At 35.3% G+C, this 18,598-nt stretch overlaps 1 protein-coding gene across 4 annotated transcripts in view; it reads left to right on the forward strand.

Annotated features, from left to right (window-relative positions):
* ARHGAP5 (Rho GTPase activating protein 5) overlaps positions 1-18,598 on the forward strand; it is a 77,351-nt gene that overhangs the window by 23,822 nt on the left and 34,931 nt on the right. For 3 of the 4 annotated variants that reach the window (XM_042942936.1, XM_042942934.1, XM_042942935.1), the window contains exon 3: positions 16,750-16,897. In XM_042942936.1, coding sequence (XP_042798870.1) covers positions 16,750-16,897 — 148 coding nt within the window. The remainder of the gene's footprint in view (positions 1-16,749; positions 16,898-18,598) is intronic. The other variant, XM_042942937.1, reaches the window with a different exon arrangement.

Below are 18,598 nucleotides of genomic sequence, written 5' to 3' on the forward strand. Positions count from 1 at the left end.
ATAGGCATATTGACCAGTAGAATAGAAAAGTGCACCTCAAAACATCTAGTCTTCTGTCTTGGAACTGTTATTCCAGTATGGTAGCCAACGGGGCTATTGAAATGTGGCTTATCTGAATTGAGATGTGCTAGTATAGAGGGTGAGGAAAGGCCTCCCTGAGAAGTGTCATTTTAAGTCAGATATGATGGGTTAATAGGACTTAACTAGTGGAATGGTTGGATGGTTGGAAGACTATTTAATGCTGAATGAATAGAGTGTTCATGTTGTGAGAGGGAATGTGGTATGTTCTTTAAAGAGGTCACTGTAAGTGGTCATTAATCTAAGGAAGGTACTGGCATACTTTCCATAGAGTCAGGTAGTATTTTAGGCTTTGCAGGTAATGTAGCCTCTGTTATAACTGTTCAGATCTGCTGTTGAAGTATAAACACAGGCAGCAGGCTGAATTGCTGACCCTTAGTTCTGTGGGAAAGAGTAGTACAAGGAGAGACTCGCGAGTTGGGACTAGACTTGGACCTTTTTAGCATTGTTAGACATTTCTGTTATTTAGCTTTGGAGTGATACATTAGACAGTGGATGGATTTGAAATCACTTGATTTCCATGTGGTGAATGGGTTGAGCCATGGAAGACCAATTAGCATATTACAGTAGTCTAAATAAATCATGATGAAAGCTTTTGAGTAGTTGTAGTGGGAAGGGAGAATGATGGCAGTGGAGGGAATGAGATGGATTTAAGAGTACCTAAAATCTCTAAGATTTGATGGTGTATTGTTTGGGGAGAAAGAGTGAGAATGGTAAATGAGATAGGAAAGATACCTTCTTGGTTTCTGGCTTATGCAGCTTTAACAGTGTTGATGCTGTTTATGATGTAGAACATTAGAGATTTACCAGGTTTAGAGTTGGGGAGTGGAAATTATAACTTTGGTTTTAGAGTTCAAGTGGAGATGTTAATTTGGCAGTTAGATGTTCTCACAGGAGAGGTCTGAGTTGGAGATACATATTTAGGACACATTGAAGTAGAGATGGCAGATGAAATTAACCTTGGGGAGTACAGAGGAGTGCCTACCAGAGCCTTGAGTAACTGCCAGTGTTGAATGACTAGTCTTTTGTTCCATTACGGTGGATTAGTTTCTATATTCATTTTTAAATTAAATACTCTTATGAATTCTGAACCCAAGTTTATACATTTCTTTGTGTTTTTTTTCCCTCTAAGAGGAGAGGTCATTCTGTTTACCTTTGTTCTTTGATTCCAAGATGGGAGCTGTAGTCTTAAAAACCTTTTTTCAGATTCCTTAATACCTAAAAAGTTATGACTTTTGGGTATTAGTGGCATCTAAGGAAGATCTGTTTCTCTTAAAGTGGGCTTGTCATTCCTGCCAGTCAAAGAAGGCTTTATGTTTGATCGTCCTTTATTCTCTACTCCAAAATGAGTTTAGTGTTAGTTATGAAATCAAAACCTTTTAAGACATTTCTTGATTGCAACCATCAGAATTACTTTGTTTATATCATACACATAAATATTTCTACATAGATGAAATCTCAAAAAACAATACTGTATACATTATTTTGATTTTCTAGTCCATTACAGTGAAATAAAGAGGTGCTGGTTGTGACCTACTGAATTGATTTCATAACTTACAGGTGTTTGAAAAAGTGCTTTAAGACCATGAACTGAATGAGAAATTTGAGTTGCATTGGTAAAATTGCCAGTTTTTAATACACTTATTCAATGAAATGAGGTATACCTGTGATCAAGCCAGTTTGGTTTTTCTTCAGTATCTATTTCTGTTACGCTAGCTTGACTCAGATCGGAAATAGTAAATTATTTTTTGAATTTTATGGTGCATTAGAGTGAGTTGGTATTTCAGCTTCTTTTAATACTGTTTTTCTGTCTTGTTTCCAGGTCCTGAGTCTTTTCATCCTCTTATTTATATTAGTGACTACCAATTCCTCTTTTATTCTCAGATGTTGCTTCTAGTCTATATTCTTCTCGATGTATTTTACTGCTTCTTTCTTACTAAACCTGATTGAGATAATGCCTTAGAAGATTCTGCTGCTTTAGCCCTTGTAATACGGTTTGAGGAAGGATACCAAAATAGGCATGTTACCTTTAAAAAAAATGAAAGGGGTAGATGCCTATGTATGTAATGAGTCACAAAATGTTAATTTAATATTAATAAATAGTGAATTGATACCTGCTATTAATACTTTAGATTCTTTTGAATGTAATGAATCTTAGGTTTAGTTTTTACTTCTGACTTGTAGAATCTGTCTTTGTTAAATAAAGTACTTTTAAATATACTGTTAATCAAACAGTGGTGGCCAGAATTTTTTTTTTTTTTGATTTATAAATTGTTCATTCCAGATATAAGAATGAGATATATATCTGCATTGAACTGTTTTGTCTGTATCAAAATGCATAAGTTACAGGGTAAGTTTGCCTTTCACTTCTAGTGTGTATCCCTTAACTTGTTGACAGTTAATTTGATGGACTATCAGTGTTCACATCTGAGAAAAACTGAAATTCTTTAAAGAATTTTAATCAAGGCTAAATAAAAATTGGATGCTAAAAAGCTTACTGTAGAAAGAACAATACTTTTAGATCAGATACAGATAGAGTAGGCTTAGACTTTGTTTAATGAGCAAGGTCATTTAACGGAGCCTTGAACTGCTTGGAAGTTTCAGGTTTTCTATTTTATATTTTGGGAGAGTACCTTAGTTTTCTTGTTGGCAGAGTACCCATTATATTGATTATTATCTTGCAGATATTCCTTAGGGGAGAGAGAGTGTGGGTCACTCTTGTAAAGGTGATATATTCAGAAGAAAGGGAAAGCTGCTTTCCCAGACTCTCCTCAGTCAGCATCTTTTCTAGACTATGTATCTTGATTTGGGACTGTACCCATTTGTAGCCAGGGAACTCTGGCCAGGAGAATAGAGTTTATGGTACTAAATATAGGCCTGAGCCTTTATCCCTAGAACTTTGGGTGGAGTTGCCTTTCCCCCAAATTGGGTAATTTGTTAAGGGATGAAAACCATAATATCTGTTACAAGGAAGATTTATATCTTGTTTATAATAAATTTTTATGGCCTGATACAGTATGTTGACTGTTGTCAGTTGAAGTCAGTATGAGTATGTGGCTTTGTTTTTGTAGTGGTGAAAAAGAACCCTTTATGTGTGTGTGCTTTTTTTTTTTTTTAAGTAATTACCATTTAGTTTTGACTTAAGGAAACTGTCAATTTATTCAATGAGCATCTTATTGAATGCCCACTATGCTTGAGCGCTGTTTGAGGTTAAGGGTACAGGAATGAATTGGTGTGTGGGCTGTGCTGTCAAGGAATTCAGTCTAGTAAAATTTGTTGTTGAAAATTAAACATTTTATACTTAATTGAGATTTAGCAGAACTTATGGTTCTTTAATATTTCCATTCTCATTTGGAAAGCATTTGGTGAGGTGTTCTTTAGTAACCATTTCAATTGCTTTCTTACTGGCTATTGGCTAAATTGGTCTATGCCTGATTATTTACATGAAGTTCCTAAAATTTCTCATAAAGTGGGTGACGTTTCTGGTGCCAGATACATCAATTTATGACATTACATAGGTGTGGATATATTATGTGAGTATTTCTGTTTGTGTTTTACAATTTGCTATTTATTTGTTCTGTGCTGTCCATTTGACCATGATTTTTAACTTTTCAAATTCATATTGAAAAATACGTACATGGGTGAGGTTTGTTTTTTTTTTTTTTTAATGTTTATTTTTGAGAGACCGCATAAGTGAGGGAGGGGCAGAGAGACAGAGGGAGACACAAAATCTGAAGTAGGCTCCAGGGTCTGAGCTGTCCGTACAGAGCCTATTGCAGGGCTTGAACCCACAAATTGTGTGATCATAACCCGAGCTGAAGTTGGGATGCTTAACTGATTGAGCCATCCAGGGTCAGCCCCTATATGGGTCAGTTTTTAAAGTATATTTATTTTACTCATGTGTTCTAATAAGGCTTAATTTAAATACTTGTATCATTGGTGTGCTTTTTTTTTTTTACTAACTTAGAAGCAAATGGAGCGGCACCTGGATTGCTCATTTGGTTAAGTGTCGAACTCTTGATTTTGGTTCAGGTCATGATCTCCCAGTTTGTGAGATTGAGTCCCCAAGCTACGCGTCAGACTTTGTGCTGTCAGCGTGGATCTTGCTTGTGATTTTGTCTCTCTCTTTCCCTCTGTCCCTCACATATGCTTACTTTTTCTCTCAAAAAATAAATAAATAAATTTAAGAAAATTAAAACGTAAATTTCTCCAGTGTGGCATTCTTTTCAAACTTTTTTTCTTCGCTTTCATAACAGCATATTTTGAATGTTTAGCAAAAACTGGCATACCACAAATTCTGAAATTTTGTTTTTTAATTTTTTTTAATGTTTATTTTTGAGAGAGAGAGTGTGAGCAAAGGAGGGATAGAGAAAGAGGGGGGACGCAGAATCTGAAACAGGCTCCAGGCTCTGAGCCATCAGCACAGAGCCCAATGCGTGGTTCACACCAGCAAACTGCGAGATCATGACCTGAGCTGAAGTCAGACAGACACTTGTCTGACTGAACCGCCCAGGCACCCCAGTATTGAAATTATTCTTAATTCTACAGCACACTGATTGTAATTGTTAGAACATGTTAATATATCAAGGAGTCACTTAACTCTGTTAACATAGAAAATTAAAGCTTATAATTTTCTATCAGTGGTCAGTTGTTACTGTTCTAAGACTTACGGGTAATTTTACAGGGGTGTCACTTTTATGTACTCCAAAATTTGGCATACTACAAATTGTCCCACTTTAATCCTAGAAGAGTTATTTCTGTAATAGGTATAGTTTTATGATTTCTAACTGTAATGTTTTGTCATCTCAGCTGATGTTGTAAAGGAGTCCTCGAGTAAAAATGACTTAATTTATGAGTGTGAAAAGAAAAACCCCAAAAGACTGCCTTTTAAAAATAGTAATTTTTGATGTTTCCAATTTTTAAGGACAAAATATAAGTAACAAAAGTGATGTGAGTGTATCTAACTTTATCCATGTGGAAGGTAAACTTCAAACATTTTTTATAAAGTAATTGTTTTGAGCTTCAGGGGAATTGTTCTTAACCTTTGAAAATTTGAGGAAAAGTTTGGGTATTTGCCCTGGAAAAATGCACATGCACAAAATTTTAAGGGTTTCATATATTTTCTAAAGCTGTGGTCTCTAGCTTAAGAACCTCTGTTGATAATGAGGAAGGAAGAAGACACACTGAAAATTTTATCTATTGATGATAGATTGACAATGATTGATGTCTGATTGACAAATATTGATGTCTGATTGACAATCGTTAGAGTAACAAAGTACCTAACAGATTAGTTGTGAAGCAAAAGAAAAATCAGTGGTTTTAAAAGGAAGTGCTGGGGGGCTTCTGGGGGGCTCAGTCAGTAAGTGTCCAACTCTTGATTTCGGCTCTGTTCATGATCTTGTGGAGCCTGCTTGGGATTCTCTCTCCCTGTCTCTCTGCCTCTTCCCCACTTGCTCTTGTGCTTTCTCTCTCAAAATAAATAAAAATTTAAAAATAATGGAGTGGTGGATGTAATAGAAAACATATTTTTATGTGAATACAGTTAATAATATGTATTTGAGGAAACTGGGAGGAAAGCCATCCATTATTCTTTTAAATAGCTAGATGTTTTGCTAGGACCCTCCCCAGATGATTCCATGTTTATTTTTTGGTTGCTGAAGTTGTTAATGGCATTAATAAAATAACTACCAGGTAGATAATTTATATTGAAATGCTTTATAGGAAGATGGCATCTTAGAGATGAATCATTGCTAGAAACCAGTTTGTCTGTTAGTATGAACAAGAACCCAGACCACATTTATTTATCCTCAGTTACTGTCTCTTCCTTCTTTTTGCTGAGTGGTAGCTTAAAGGGTGTGAAAGAGCCTTCACAATATCCCTGATTTCCAAAGTGTGTTTATACTCTCAGCTAGCACCTACAGCTTTTATAGACTTTTTGAAAAAGGATTGAAGAAGCCTTCGGGGAATCCTGGCTTCCATTTAAGGCTTTTCTTCTCTTTTTCTTTTTCCCTTTTCCCTTTCCCTTTTCCTTTTCCTTTTCCATGCCCAATGTGGGGCTTGAACTCATGACCTTGAGATCAAGAGCGGACACTTAACTGACTGAGCTGCCCTAAGTCTTCTTTCTTATACTGACGTAAGTGTGTGATATGATATAATACTTACTCCTCTCACCTAAAGTAATCACTTTGAAGTAGTTTTATCACTTTGTAGTTTTTTTCTTACTACACTGTAAACTTTTTGAGGAAAGTTCTGATTATCATTCATCTTTGTGTACCTTACAGTACTATTTCTCAATCTTGAGTTACCTATTGAGCTTTTTTAAAGTTAAAATTCTCACACTTCCCAGAAATCTGTCTGTAGCTATCTCCCAAACTTGAGTCCTTCATCCTTGTTTTTATTAGCCTAGCACGATTGTTCTCAACCAGGGTCAGTTTTGCCCTCCAGGGTACATCTGGCAATGTCTGGAAACATTTTTGGCTGTCACAACTGGGGTAGGGAGTTGCTACTGGTAGCTATTGGGTTGAAGCCAGGGATTCTGCTAAACATCTTAATGTTTGTGGCACTCTCCCACAACAAAGAGTTATACAGCCCAAAATGTCAATAATACGGAAGTTGAGAAATCCTGTGTAGCAGAATGTGGTCTTTAAGGAAATTCCTGTGAGATTCTAGAAGTCAGTCATACAAGGCATGTTTGTACCTGCTCTTTATGAAAGGCAAGATTTCCTCATAGGTCATAGATTTTACTTCCCTCTCCTTAACATGATTGGATGAGAATATATTTTCAGCAAGGAGCTACTGTGGGCCAAAGCTACATGCAATTGCTATTTATCCTACTTAGCTGATCTTTATTCTGCTATAAAATACATTGCTTACATTTCATTGTCCTAGTCTTTAAAAAATTTTTTTAATGTTAATATATTTTTGAGAGAGATGGAGGGGCAGAGAGAGAGGAAGACACAGAATCCAAAGCAGGCCCCAGGCTCTGAGCTGTCAGCACAGAGCCCAACACGGGGCTCCAATCCACAAACCGTGAGATCATGACCTGAGCTGAAGTTGGGCCCTGAACTGACTGAGCTACCCAGGTGCCCCCATTGTCCCAGTCTTAAATTTGTCATAATTTCTTACTTGGGTTATTGCAGTGATCTTTTCTTTCTTCTTTTCTTTTCTTTCTTTCTTTTTCTTTTTTTCTTCCAAGAGAGCATGAGCATGGGAGAGGGGCAGAGAGAGCGAGAATCCCAAAAGGCTCCATGTTTAGCACAGAGCCCAATGTGGGGCTTGATCCCATGACCCTGGGATCATGACCTGAGCTGAAATCGAGTCGGTTGCTGAACCAAATGAGCCACTAATGATCTTTTTCAAAATAGCAATTTTAATATGAGATAATTATAGGTTGACATGCTCCTATAAAATAATGCCAAAAGATCTCATACACCCTTTGCCCAGTTTCCCACAAATGTAACATCTTGCAAAAATTGTAATACAATATCACAACCAGGGTATTGACATATTAATATGATTCACAAATCTTAGTTTTCCCCGAGTTTACTTGTACTGTGTGTGTGTGTATGTGTGTGTATGTGTGTGTATGTGTGTGTGTGTGTGTGTGTGTTTAGTTCTGTGCAGTTATTCACATGGGGTAGGTTTGTATATTGACTACTGCAAGGTGCAAAACAGTCTATCACCAACAGATCTCTTCTGTTGTCTTTTTATAGCTATGCCCTCCCCTCTCCTCAATCCCATCCATAACCCCTGGCAACCACTAATTTTTTTTACACTTTCTCATTTCTTAATTTTGCCAGTTCCAGAATATTATATATAAATAGGATCATACCATATGCAACTTTATGGGATTGACCTTTTTTTTTTTTTTTAGCATGATTCCCTTGAGATTCAGTCAAGTTGTTGCCATAAATCTATAGTTTGTCCTTTTTTTTTCCTTTTTTAAAAATTTTCCTGAGTAATATTTCCACGGTGTGGATATACCACAGTTACTTAACCTGTTGATGGATATATGTTCTTTCTAGTTTTGGGCTATTATGAACAAAGTAGCTGTAAACTGTAAAATTTTATACAAATTTTGTACAAATTTTTATATAAATACAAGTTTTCATTTCTCTGGGATAATGCCCAAGAGTTTACACTGGGTCATTTGGTATTTTCATATTTAGTGTTAGGAGAAACTGCCAGCCTATTTGCCAGAGTGGGTGTACCATTTTAGATTCCCACTAGCAGTGTGTGATGGATCCAGTTTTTCCACAGCTTCATTAGCATAGGTGGTACAGTAACTTACGTTTCTATGTCTCCTGTTTACCTTTGCTTCACACTGTTGTTTTATGTTGCTTTCTGAGGAATAATACTGAAATAGAAGTGCCTAATCTGTCTCTCTGCAAAATATGTTTTGTGGCCTCTGTGTAAAGTTCATATTTCTTAGGGACATACCTGAACCCCTTTGCAGTGTGGTCCTTACCTTCCTTTCTATCCACATTATTTGTGCCGGCACATTCCAGGTGTACTGAAATAGGTGTTAAATAGATGCAAAACAGTAGCTGTCTTAGAGTTATTGTGACAGTTAAGATTATACATGTAATATTACCAAGTACATAGTGTATAGTTAGCAGTAAATAATTGGCAGTTTCTAGTGATTTCTGATTTCTTATGCTGACATATGGTAGGCACCCAAATGTTCAGATGAGAAAGTAAGTGACCTACAGACCAGATTCACTTCTACATTCCTGAAATATCCCTGAACTTCATCTCTTACTTTTTAAGTTCTGCCTTTTGAAGTCTGAATTTAAGCTTTGCATCCAATTATTTTGGCACTTAGTCACATACTATTTTTTATGTGCTGTTAATTAAATGATAGGTAGTGAGATTTGTTTTCTTTATAACATATTTCTTGAGAGCATTAACCTTACTTGCAACAATTTTTGTTTTGCACAATACCTAGCATGATGCTATGCACATGGTGCTCAGTTCTTATACACTATTGAAAGTACATCACCTTACATCCAAATGAATTCCTACAGAGTTGGCTGTTTAATTCTTCTTGTAATTTTATGATGTGTAATAATTATTCTGTGCAAATCCTGATTTTATAGCTTATGTACATGCATATAGTGACTTTTATAAATAGATCTGCAGAATTAGGTATAATGAAACTTTGCATAAACTGGTAAGTACACCAACAAACAGTACTTTGTGTATTAACAAATCTTATATGGTAAAAGCTTTCTCTGGTTCCTGTTGTAATTTTGTGTGCTTCTGTCAGTGTTTACTGAGCATCTATTTATCATGTAGTATCACTGTATTTTGTCAGTACAGGTACCAAAAAAGGGAAAAATGGACAGTTTCTCCATAGTATTTTGGAAGTAATACCAACAGGGCTTCTTGTGCAATTGCTATGGAGAGTAAGGGAAAAGGGAAAAATCAAGATTGACTCCAAGATTTATGGTCTAAACCAGTGGATAGATTTACTGAGATAGTGAAGACTAGGGTGAAAGTTTTCAGACCAAAGGGAATCAAGATGTCTGTTTTGTGCTTTTTATGTTTTATGTTAAAATATCTAGGTCGAGATCCCAGTGAAATTATAAAGGTTACATGTATGAATCTGGTACTTAGAAGAAAAGTTGTCATTGTCAGGATGTAAAGAGATTTACAGCTAGGGATTAGATGAATTCACCTATGGGTACAGTATAGTCAGAGAAGAATGGGGAGCTCAGAACTGAGTTTGAGTAAACCAGGAAGAGTTGTTGGCAGGTGAAACTGAAAAAGGAATCCTTTGAGCCAACAGTAGTGAAATGGGAGCGAAGAGAGCAAGTGTTTAAAGAAGTAGTCAGGAAAGAATGTTACTTAGAGCTCAACAAGGATGAAGAGAATTGTTTCTTTTTAATTTGGTAGTGTGGAAGTATCTAATCTTAACAAGAAATTACGTAGAATGGAAGAGAAAACAGAATGGAAGAGAAAACCAGATGGAAGAATGGGATGTGAAAAATAGTAGATGTAGATGGCATCTCCAAGAAGTTTTGCTGTAAAAGGGAGTAAGACACCTGAAACTAATACATAACACTGTGTGTTAATTAACTGAAATTAACATAACTTAAAAAGCCAAGAAAAAGAAAAGGAGCAAAATTGGGGTAATAGCTAGAAGTTAATGTGGAATCAAAAGGGTTTTCATGTTTGTTTTCAAAGATGACAGGTGGTAGGGGGTACCTGGGTGACTCAGTCATTTAAGCCTTGACTCGTGATTTGTGCTCAGGTCATGAACTCACCTTTCATGGGTCCTGAGTTAGGCTCCGCCCTGAAGGTGCGGAGCCTATTTGAGGTTCTCTCTCTCCCTCTATCTCTGTCCCTTCCAGGTTCACTCGCTTGCGCTTTCTCTCTCTCTCAAAAATAAATATTAAAAAATATATAATTAAAAAAATAAAAATGATAGGTATTAGAGAGTATTTATATGTTCAGAAGAATGACCTGGGGAGGGACAAATGTTATAGAAGAGAAGGGATAGAGAATTAGTGGTAACTCTTTGTATAGTTCAAAGAATTTAGCCTTGAAGACAACTCCAATGTTAACATTGCTCCTTAAAAAAAAAAAAAGTCATTACTTTTCCTGTCCTTTTATTTTCAACTCTTAGGAGATCCTTTGTTTCAATGGCATGTGTGTAATTGGGTTTAATTTTGTACCAAGTCTGAGAATCTTTTATAGTTAATCTTACTCCATTTATATTTATTTTTGTAAGTTTCAGTTTGCTTTTTTTCTTGTTTCCTATTTTTATTCTACATTAGTAGGGAAAAAAAGGGTAAGAAAGAAAAATGAAGGAACTGTTAGTGTGCCACTTATTTTTGTCATTAAATATATATTGAACCTCTATTTTACTTTATTATCTTTTTTACCTTTCCTAATAGTCTATCATAATATTTTGTCATGCATTAGCACAATTACATGATCTCTTATCTTTTCCCCTTATCTTTTAGAGTATGTTGAGGCTTTTGGTTCTGGCCTATTATCTAGTTATTTTTACATTTTGTAGCTTTAGCCACAGAATTGTAGGTAATGTTTGGTTATTATATAGCCACACCACTGTAACTTAGAATTAGTTCTGTGTGTTTAACTATATACAGTGTTCATTCTTTTTTCCATAACACAAATTCTTCACATATAAGTTCTTTATTATCAGTGCTATTCATCATGTGTTTTAAGATTTTTCAGGAGTTTGTGCTGTAATTTAAATACTAATTATTACATACTTGAGAACTTTAAAAAAGGTTCTTGTTGGTTGTTACGCACATCTGATTTGGCATACTAGCTAAGTAAAGAATTCTTGACAATCTTTTTCCTGTTAACATTCCTATAGGTGAATCTTCTGACTTCTAGTTTTCCTGAGAACTTTAAAGCTAGCCTGATGTTTTCCCTGTACTGTTGGTTCTTGATTTCTTCTGTCTGGATGTTAAGATTCTTTGAAGCTTACTGAGTTGAATATGATATATCTGTAACTTGATGGTTCATTCCTATTTTTTTATCGTTGTTATTACATGATGAGATCATTTAATTTAATCTACATTGGTGTTCATTATTTCAGAAGAGATCTCAAATCCCTTTGTACTTTCTTTTTTACAGGCACTATACTAGATCTTTGGAGTATGTTGATGAACAGAGCAGATAAAAACCCCTGCCCTTGTTTGGAGCTGAAATTGTAGCAGGGGGGCACCAAAAGATATAATAATAATATAATAAAAATACATGAGTAAAATATGTAGTGTTGTGAGTAGAAACAGCAGTATAAGGGATTGGGAATACTGGGCAGGAGCTAGAAGACAGGCATTAAAATTACAGTTTTTAATACAGTGTAGGTAGAGGTAGGCCTCATTGAGATGGTAAAGGGAACAGCCAGTATAAGAGTCCTAGGTCAGGAGCATGCCTGATTTATTAAAACACCAAGTTAGCCATGTGGATGGAGGAAGGGAGTAAGTGATGAAGAAAGTAGAGGGAAATGAAGTCAGATTATAAGAGACCAAGTTCAAGGCATGCAGATTTGTATATGGCTTTATAGGCTGCTGTTTGTGTAGCCACTATCATTCTGGCTGCTTTGTTGAGAATGGTCTGAGAGGATGGTGATAGGACCAGGGGGAATGGATTGAAGCAGTTGATCTAGATGTGCGAAGTGATAGCTCTAAGAAATAGTTAGATTCTATATCTAATACATGTGCTTGACAGTTGGAAGTAGAGTATGAGAGAAAAAGAGGGATCAAGGCTAAGACCAAGATTTTTATAGCCTGAGCTACTGAAAGGTTGGAATTGTCAGTATCTGAGGGATAGGCTGCATTTGGGGAACATTTTAAAGAAATCAGAAGTTTAGTTTTGTACATTTTTTTAATGTTTGTTTATTTTTGAGAGAGTGAGCATGCGCACATGGGAGAGGGGCAGAGAGAACAGGGTGCAGAGGATCCAAAGCAGGCTCCATGCTGACAGCAGAACTCCAAATTGGAGCTCAAACTCACAAACCATGAGATGGTCACCTGAGCCGAAGTCAGATGTTTAACTGACTGAGCCACCCTGGTGCTTCTAGTTGTGCACATATGAAGAATGATCTGTCTCTTTGAAATTCAAGTGAAGATGTCCAGTAGAATGTTTCAGATGAGTCCAGAGTTCAGGAGAAAGGGCTGAGCTGGAAGTATTTGGGTTATCAGCAATTGGATGACAGTATGAAGAGGGCTGGGACAGATGTTGAGAAAAAAAAGATGGTCAGGGACTGAGGCCTGGGATATTCACAGCATTACAAGGCTGGCTAAGAGGGATCAGCAGAGGAGACAATTAAGGGGAGAGTGAGTGAGGTCATACAGGTGGTGTTCTGAAAGTCCAGTGAAGAGAGTGACTGCTGAAAGGTCAAAGAAGGTGAGAGTTGGGAACTAACTGTTGCAAAACAAAACCTTGATAAGAACAGGTTTATGGAGTAATGAGGGTGATAGACTAATTTGAGTACATAAAAGAGGGAATGAAAGAGGAATTGGAGACCTCTAGTCTATATGACTTCTGCAGAGTTTGTCTGTAAGAGAAAATGGCATTATGGGGCAAATAGGAGAAGATGATTGAGACTTTTTAATGTGAAAGAAGGGGTGCCTTGGTAGCTCCTTCAGTTGGGCATCAACTTAGCTCAGGTCATTATGTCATAGTTCATGGGTTCAAGCCTCGCATGGGGCTCTGTGCTGACAGCTCAGAGCCTGGAGCTTGTTTTGAATTCTGTGACTTTCTCTCTGTCCCTCCCCTGCCCTCTCTCTTTCTCTCAAAAATAAATAAACATTAAAAAAAAAATAAAATACAGTGGAAGCAAGAGTAGTTTTTGGAGTGTGTCGTAGGAGTGATACAGTAGATGAGGGATCTCTGATGATGTTTTTCACTTTATTCTGATATTTTCAATTGAATCTTCACTAAAGAGGTTTTCATTTCTTGGTTTTTTTTCTTCAGTTTCTTTACATTTTGCTTCCTCTTGTCTCATTTTCTTGATGTGTTTTTTTGTTTTTTTGTTTGTTTTCCTCCCAAGAATCCCATCTTAAGAGAGTAGAGAAGACCAGATATTCTTGTTTCCTGGGTTCATTCTTTGAAAGCCAAGTTAACTGCTTTTTGCTATTTTTTTTTCTTTGGTTGGTTGTTTACAAATGAAGCAGTTGAGGCATTATGTTTTTTAAGTGTTATTAATTACAGTAGTTATTTGACAGTGTTGCTTATTAGATGCCCTTCTTTGTTGTGTTGCTGATCTTCGTGAAGCGGGAGCACAGCTCCTGGAAGAAGCTATTTATATACCGTTTCCTGGTCCTGTTTTCTTATACTAATGATAGTTTTTAATATCTGCTGGACATTTAATTGATAACATTGTTTACATTATTTGTGAATGGGATATTTATTTTATTGCAGACATTCATTTGTAGCAGACATGACATGAGATTTGCCTAAGTGGCCAGAAAAAAAAGATGGTGGGCATTTGCATTTAAGCAGAAATGAGGATATGTGTGACTGTAGTATGAATTAAAAATTGGGTTATCGTAAATTAGATGTTTTCCTGCTGGCGTAATTATTTAATTAGGGCTGCCATTTCTGACAATGCTTCTTTAATAACTGTGGAAATAAATTAGCAAATAACCATACTCCTCTTTTTTTTCCTTGCATTTCAGAGAATCTTGATGGCATTTTTTTATAGCAATTGTAATCATCTAACCTTAGTTTAACTTAAAACATTCGTTTTTGAATTGGTATAAATTTATCGCTATAGATCAGCAACTCTTAACCAAGGGGTGTATATCAGAATTATGTAAAGTTTTTCAAAATTCACGTTTTAAAAGAAAACCTTGAATTCTGACGATTAAGAACTATCTCTATTAGAAAAAAGGAATCGTGTATATTTTTATTTATCATAAAAGCTAACACAGGAATGTCTAATCCAAAACTTTTTCTGCATAGAATTTTCTTTTATATCCATGTCAGTTAGTAGAAAAATTAGTAAAATCACAGAACTTTTTACTCTTTTTTCCTCCTAATGTATATGAATTAAAACTTGAGCTGTCAGGGCAGTTCTGTGTTAGTCAATTATCCCTTTAGAGTTTGCCAGAAATTCCATGCTGTAAGACATTTAGCCTTTCATTACCTTAGAGTACTATCCCTGAATCTTGGTATAACTACAGAATTAAATAATTTGCCCTTGAAATTTTACAGACCTTGGGGGATATTCCCTGAGCGTAAGCCACAGAATCAATCTACCTTACTTTGCTTCCTGTCTTCACCCTCCCAATTTCAGTCAAGTATTCAGTGCTTACTAGATGAAGTTTACACTTCATTTTTTCCTCCTTTGTTATGATTCCAAGGATAAGGGGTGGAATATTTTTAGAGTCATCTGAAAGTTTAGATTGATTCCTAAAGGGCAGTATTAAAAAGAGGATTTCTTAAGAATTGACTGGAACATTTAGGACCAACCAACTTACTTTTCTACAACTGTGTTCTTTAAGTGGCAAAGATGTATTAAGATCTTTGTATCACTTCATTCCTGTTGCTCCTACCATAGGCTAGGCATTGCTGTTTTCATTAATCTACCTAAGTATAATCTTTTTCATTGTTGTGTTAACTCTTTAAAGAAAATACATTCATCTTTGCCTCAGTTTTCAGTTTTCTAATCAAATTTTGCAGCTGATAGTTTGCAGGCTAGAAAGTGCCTAATGCTCCTGAGAAAGAGGACTCTGCCACTATCCTATCTCAGTTTTGAAATTAGAGTGTCTTCATTTCCACTTCCTTGCATAATGTTCTGCTTTGGTGGTGGTGGGAGTGGAAGGATTATTTAAGGAGTAAGGATCTACACTACTGGTGGGTTTAGGTCTTGACCCAGATCAAACACTCCAGTGCTTTCTTGGCAATATCCTAGATACCTAGTTATATTGTATATGATTTGTACACACCAGGTTTGTATATAATCCCTATCACCATTGTGATATAGTACATGTGGATTTAGACATTGGGTTTCGTGAGCTCTGGAAGTTTGCTAGGTGGAACAGCCTAAAATTGAAATGAAGAAAGGACTTAGTTAATTATTTAAGATAGCCAGAGACTTGGAAGAATACATTGGGGGATCCATCCAAAGGAGAGACTCCTGCAGGAGGAATGGGAAATTAAGATGAGGAGTATTGCTTTAGGGATAGAAAGCTCTCTCTCCCCTTTTCTGATAAGAAATGTTATGTTTTTATCCTATTTATAAGTCAGTAATGATACTTATGACAAATTTGAATAGATCTATGATTTATAACAGAAAATAAAAGTTCGTAGGTAAACTAAAAAGGGAACAAGGGCTGTCAATAGAAGTGCTCTGACATCTTTGAATTTCTGAAAATTTACTTATCTTCGTATATTTTAGAGATTCTCAATGGGGGGTACATAATAGAATTATCTTTGGAGATGCCTATAGTATCCTACTCCAGAAAAACTGACTCAGAATCTCCTCAGCAATTCTAAACCTCGATAGGTTTTTCAGATGTTCACTTCTTGGTTAAGAACCCATTTTCTCCCAGTGCTGTATTGAAGTTAAACTCTAAAAATCAGTATTTCATTTTGTTTTTACTATTGTGAAAATGTTTTATCAGTTACTTAAGAAAACATTTTAACATTTAAGATATAGTCAGTACATGGGAAGAAAATGGGAAAATGAGAAAAGATAAATGATGGGACTAAAAGTCATGAAGTTACATAGCTTCATTGTATAATCAATAATTAAAGTTATATTATGTTTTTATAAATATACCTATATGCAAAAAACTGACTTGGACCTGCCCTAAAGACCAAATAGAGTTAGTAAACCACACCTAAACTGAATTGAGCATTGCTCACTTTGAGCTTTTCCTTTGAGTTGGTATTGAAAAATGACCTTTTCTAATTTCCCTACCTATCCAGTTTCCTATTATTTTCCAGAGGGAACATTTTTTTCTAGTCATATTTCCTCTGTTCACTTTTTGTCTCTTTCCATTGCTCAGGTTGATGCTTCTGGCAGAATTTAACTGAGTCCCATATTGATGGTCATTTAAGTTGGATGTGGCTTTTAAATAAATCTTTTGATATCAAATGTGTATTTACATTGCTTAATACTCATGCTATTTTGAAGGAAATTAATTTTAACAGTTTTAACTTGAATATGTTTTCTTATAGCAGAAAAAGAAAACTAAGAACTTCAATCCACCAACACGTAGAAATTGGGAGAGTAATTACTTTGGGATGCCCCTCCAGGATCTGGTGACAGCTGAGAAGCCCATACCACTATTTGTTGAAAAATGTGTGGAATTTATTGAAGATACAGGTAGGATAGAAGTATCACTGCAGAGATTTAATTTAAAATTTCACTTTTGCTATACCAACAGTTTGTCAAATGTTCATGATTTATAAAAGCTAAGTTTTGAAACAGATGTGTAGTTCTCATTAGGATTGATTGTGTTGAGTGTTCACTCTAGACATAACTATCTGATATTTTCAGAAAACTTTGTTCTTAGCCATTAATGCTTTTGTTGGATTTCTCTCTAATAAATGTTAAACTTCTCTCTAAAATGTTAAACTTCGCTTATCTGGAATTTAGAATAAGTTGATGATTAAATTATGCTACTATTTAATCATAGTTACAATTTAAACAGATAATTTGAAAGTTTTGAATATTTTTTAAGTCTAGTACTATTTTTATTACCCATTTTACATATGAATATTTTAAATTTCATAGCAATATTTATAAACGTATGAAAGACTGCTGATTTGAGATGTTACCATTTATTTGTTAGCAGCACTAGCTCTATGTGGTTTATATGCTGTATTTTTAAATATTTTTTGAGAGACACAGAGAGAGAATGGGAGTGGGGAGGGTCAGGGAGAGAGGGGGACAGAAGATCTGAAGCGGGTTCTGCGCTGACCCCAGCAAGCCAGATGCAGGGCTTGAACTCAGGAGGGACTGTAGAGATCAAGACCTGAGCTGAAGTCAGGTGTGTGCAGATATCCTCGCTATTTTATTTTTTTGTTTTTGTTTTTAATTTTTTTATATCCTCACTATTTTAAAAACAAGCCTGTGTTACGTTTACTTTGCCCAATGTAAACTATTAGCTGAGGGTTGGAGTAGTCTAAAGTTGAGGAATAAAGGTAGAATATTACCATGTTTATTTGTATTTAAAGTGAACATAAGTTAATCATGGAACCTCAGTAATTGACTGGAGTATAAAATTGGATGGTTTGAAAACATGAACTAATCCCATCTTAGCTTTATTTGTTCTTAATGATCTTCTTTGATAAATAAGCATTGTTTAAAGACAAAACTAGGATGTCTGACCTATCTAAAATGTCAGGCTCATTTTTACTTCAGTGTATATTTTAGCCTTTTTAGTCTGATTATTAGCTAAGTTCTATACTAATTGGGTTGTCTGGTGAGAAATGCTGACTTCCTGTTGTAAAAAAGAAGTGGAATATGGGGCATTAACTGTTATCCACTAGTGTTAGAGTTGAAATAGCCTGTAATCTTCTCCCTTCTTTTAATAAGTGTTAATTTATAGAGCATACATTTGGATATACTCTTAATCATTTGTGTTTTCCTTCAACAAAGTGTAGCTTTAGCCATATTTCTTATCTATATTTGTATCCATCTTTAGTATAATAGAAATGTAAAGATTCTTAGAATATTAGCTTTCTGCTCTGAACTTAAAGAATTCTTATTTGCTCTAATAATATAGTTAGGCTTTATGGAAATAACTGAGAAATTAGGAAATATTTTTCTTTAGTAACTAGAAAATAATAAAGTAATAGTCTTTTGTACATTTATTTTTATAATTAAAAATTCTCATTTCTTGAATATCTTCATGGTAATTGAGTGATTTGGTTTGAGGAAAATGAACGAGTTCCAAGTGTAAGATAAAATGAAACTCTATCCCATATTTTAGCATAATTTGAATTATTTCATTTAACTGACAGATAATTTATATATTTAAGTGCTTTGTTAGAAGTATACTGAGGTGGGGCTCCTCGGTGG

The sequence above is a fragment of the Panthera leo genome, chromosome B3, assembly GCF_018350215.1.
Source record: "Panthera leo isolate Ple1 chromosome B3, P.leo_Ple1_pat1.1, whole genome shotgun sequence".
In the NCBI taxonomy this organism is placed as follows: Eukaryota; Metazoa; Chordata; class Mammalia; order Carnivora; family Felidae; genus Panthera; species Panthera leo.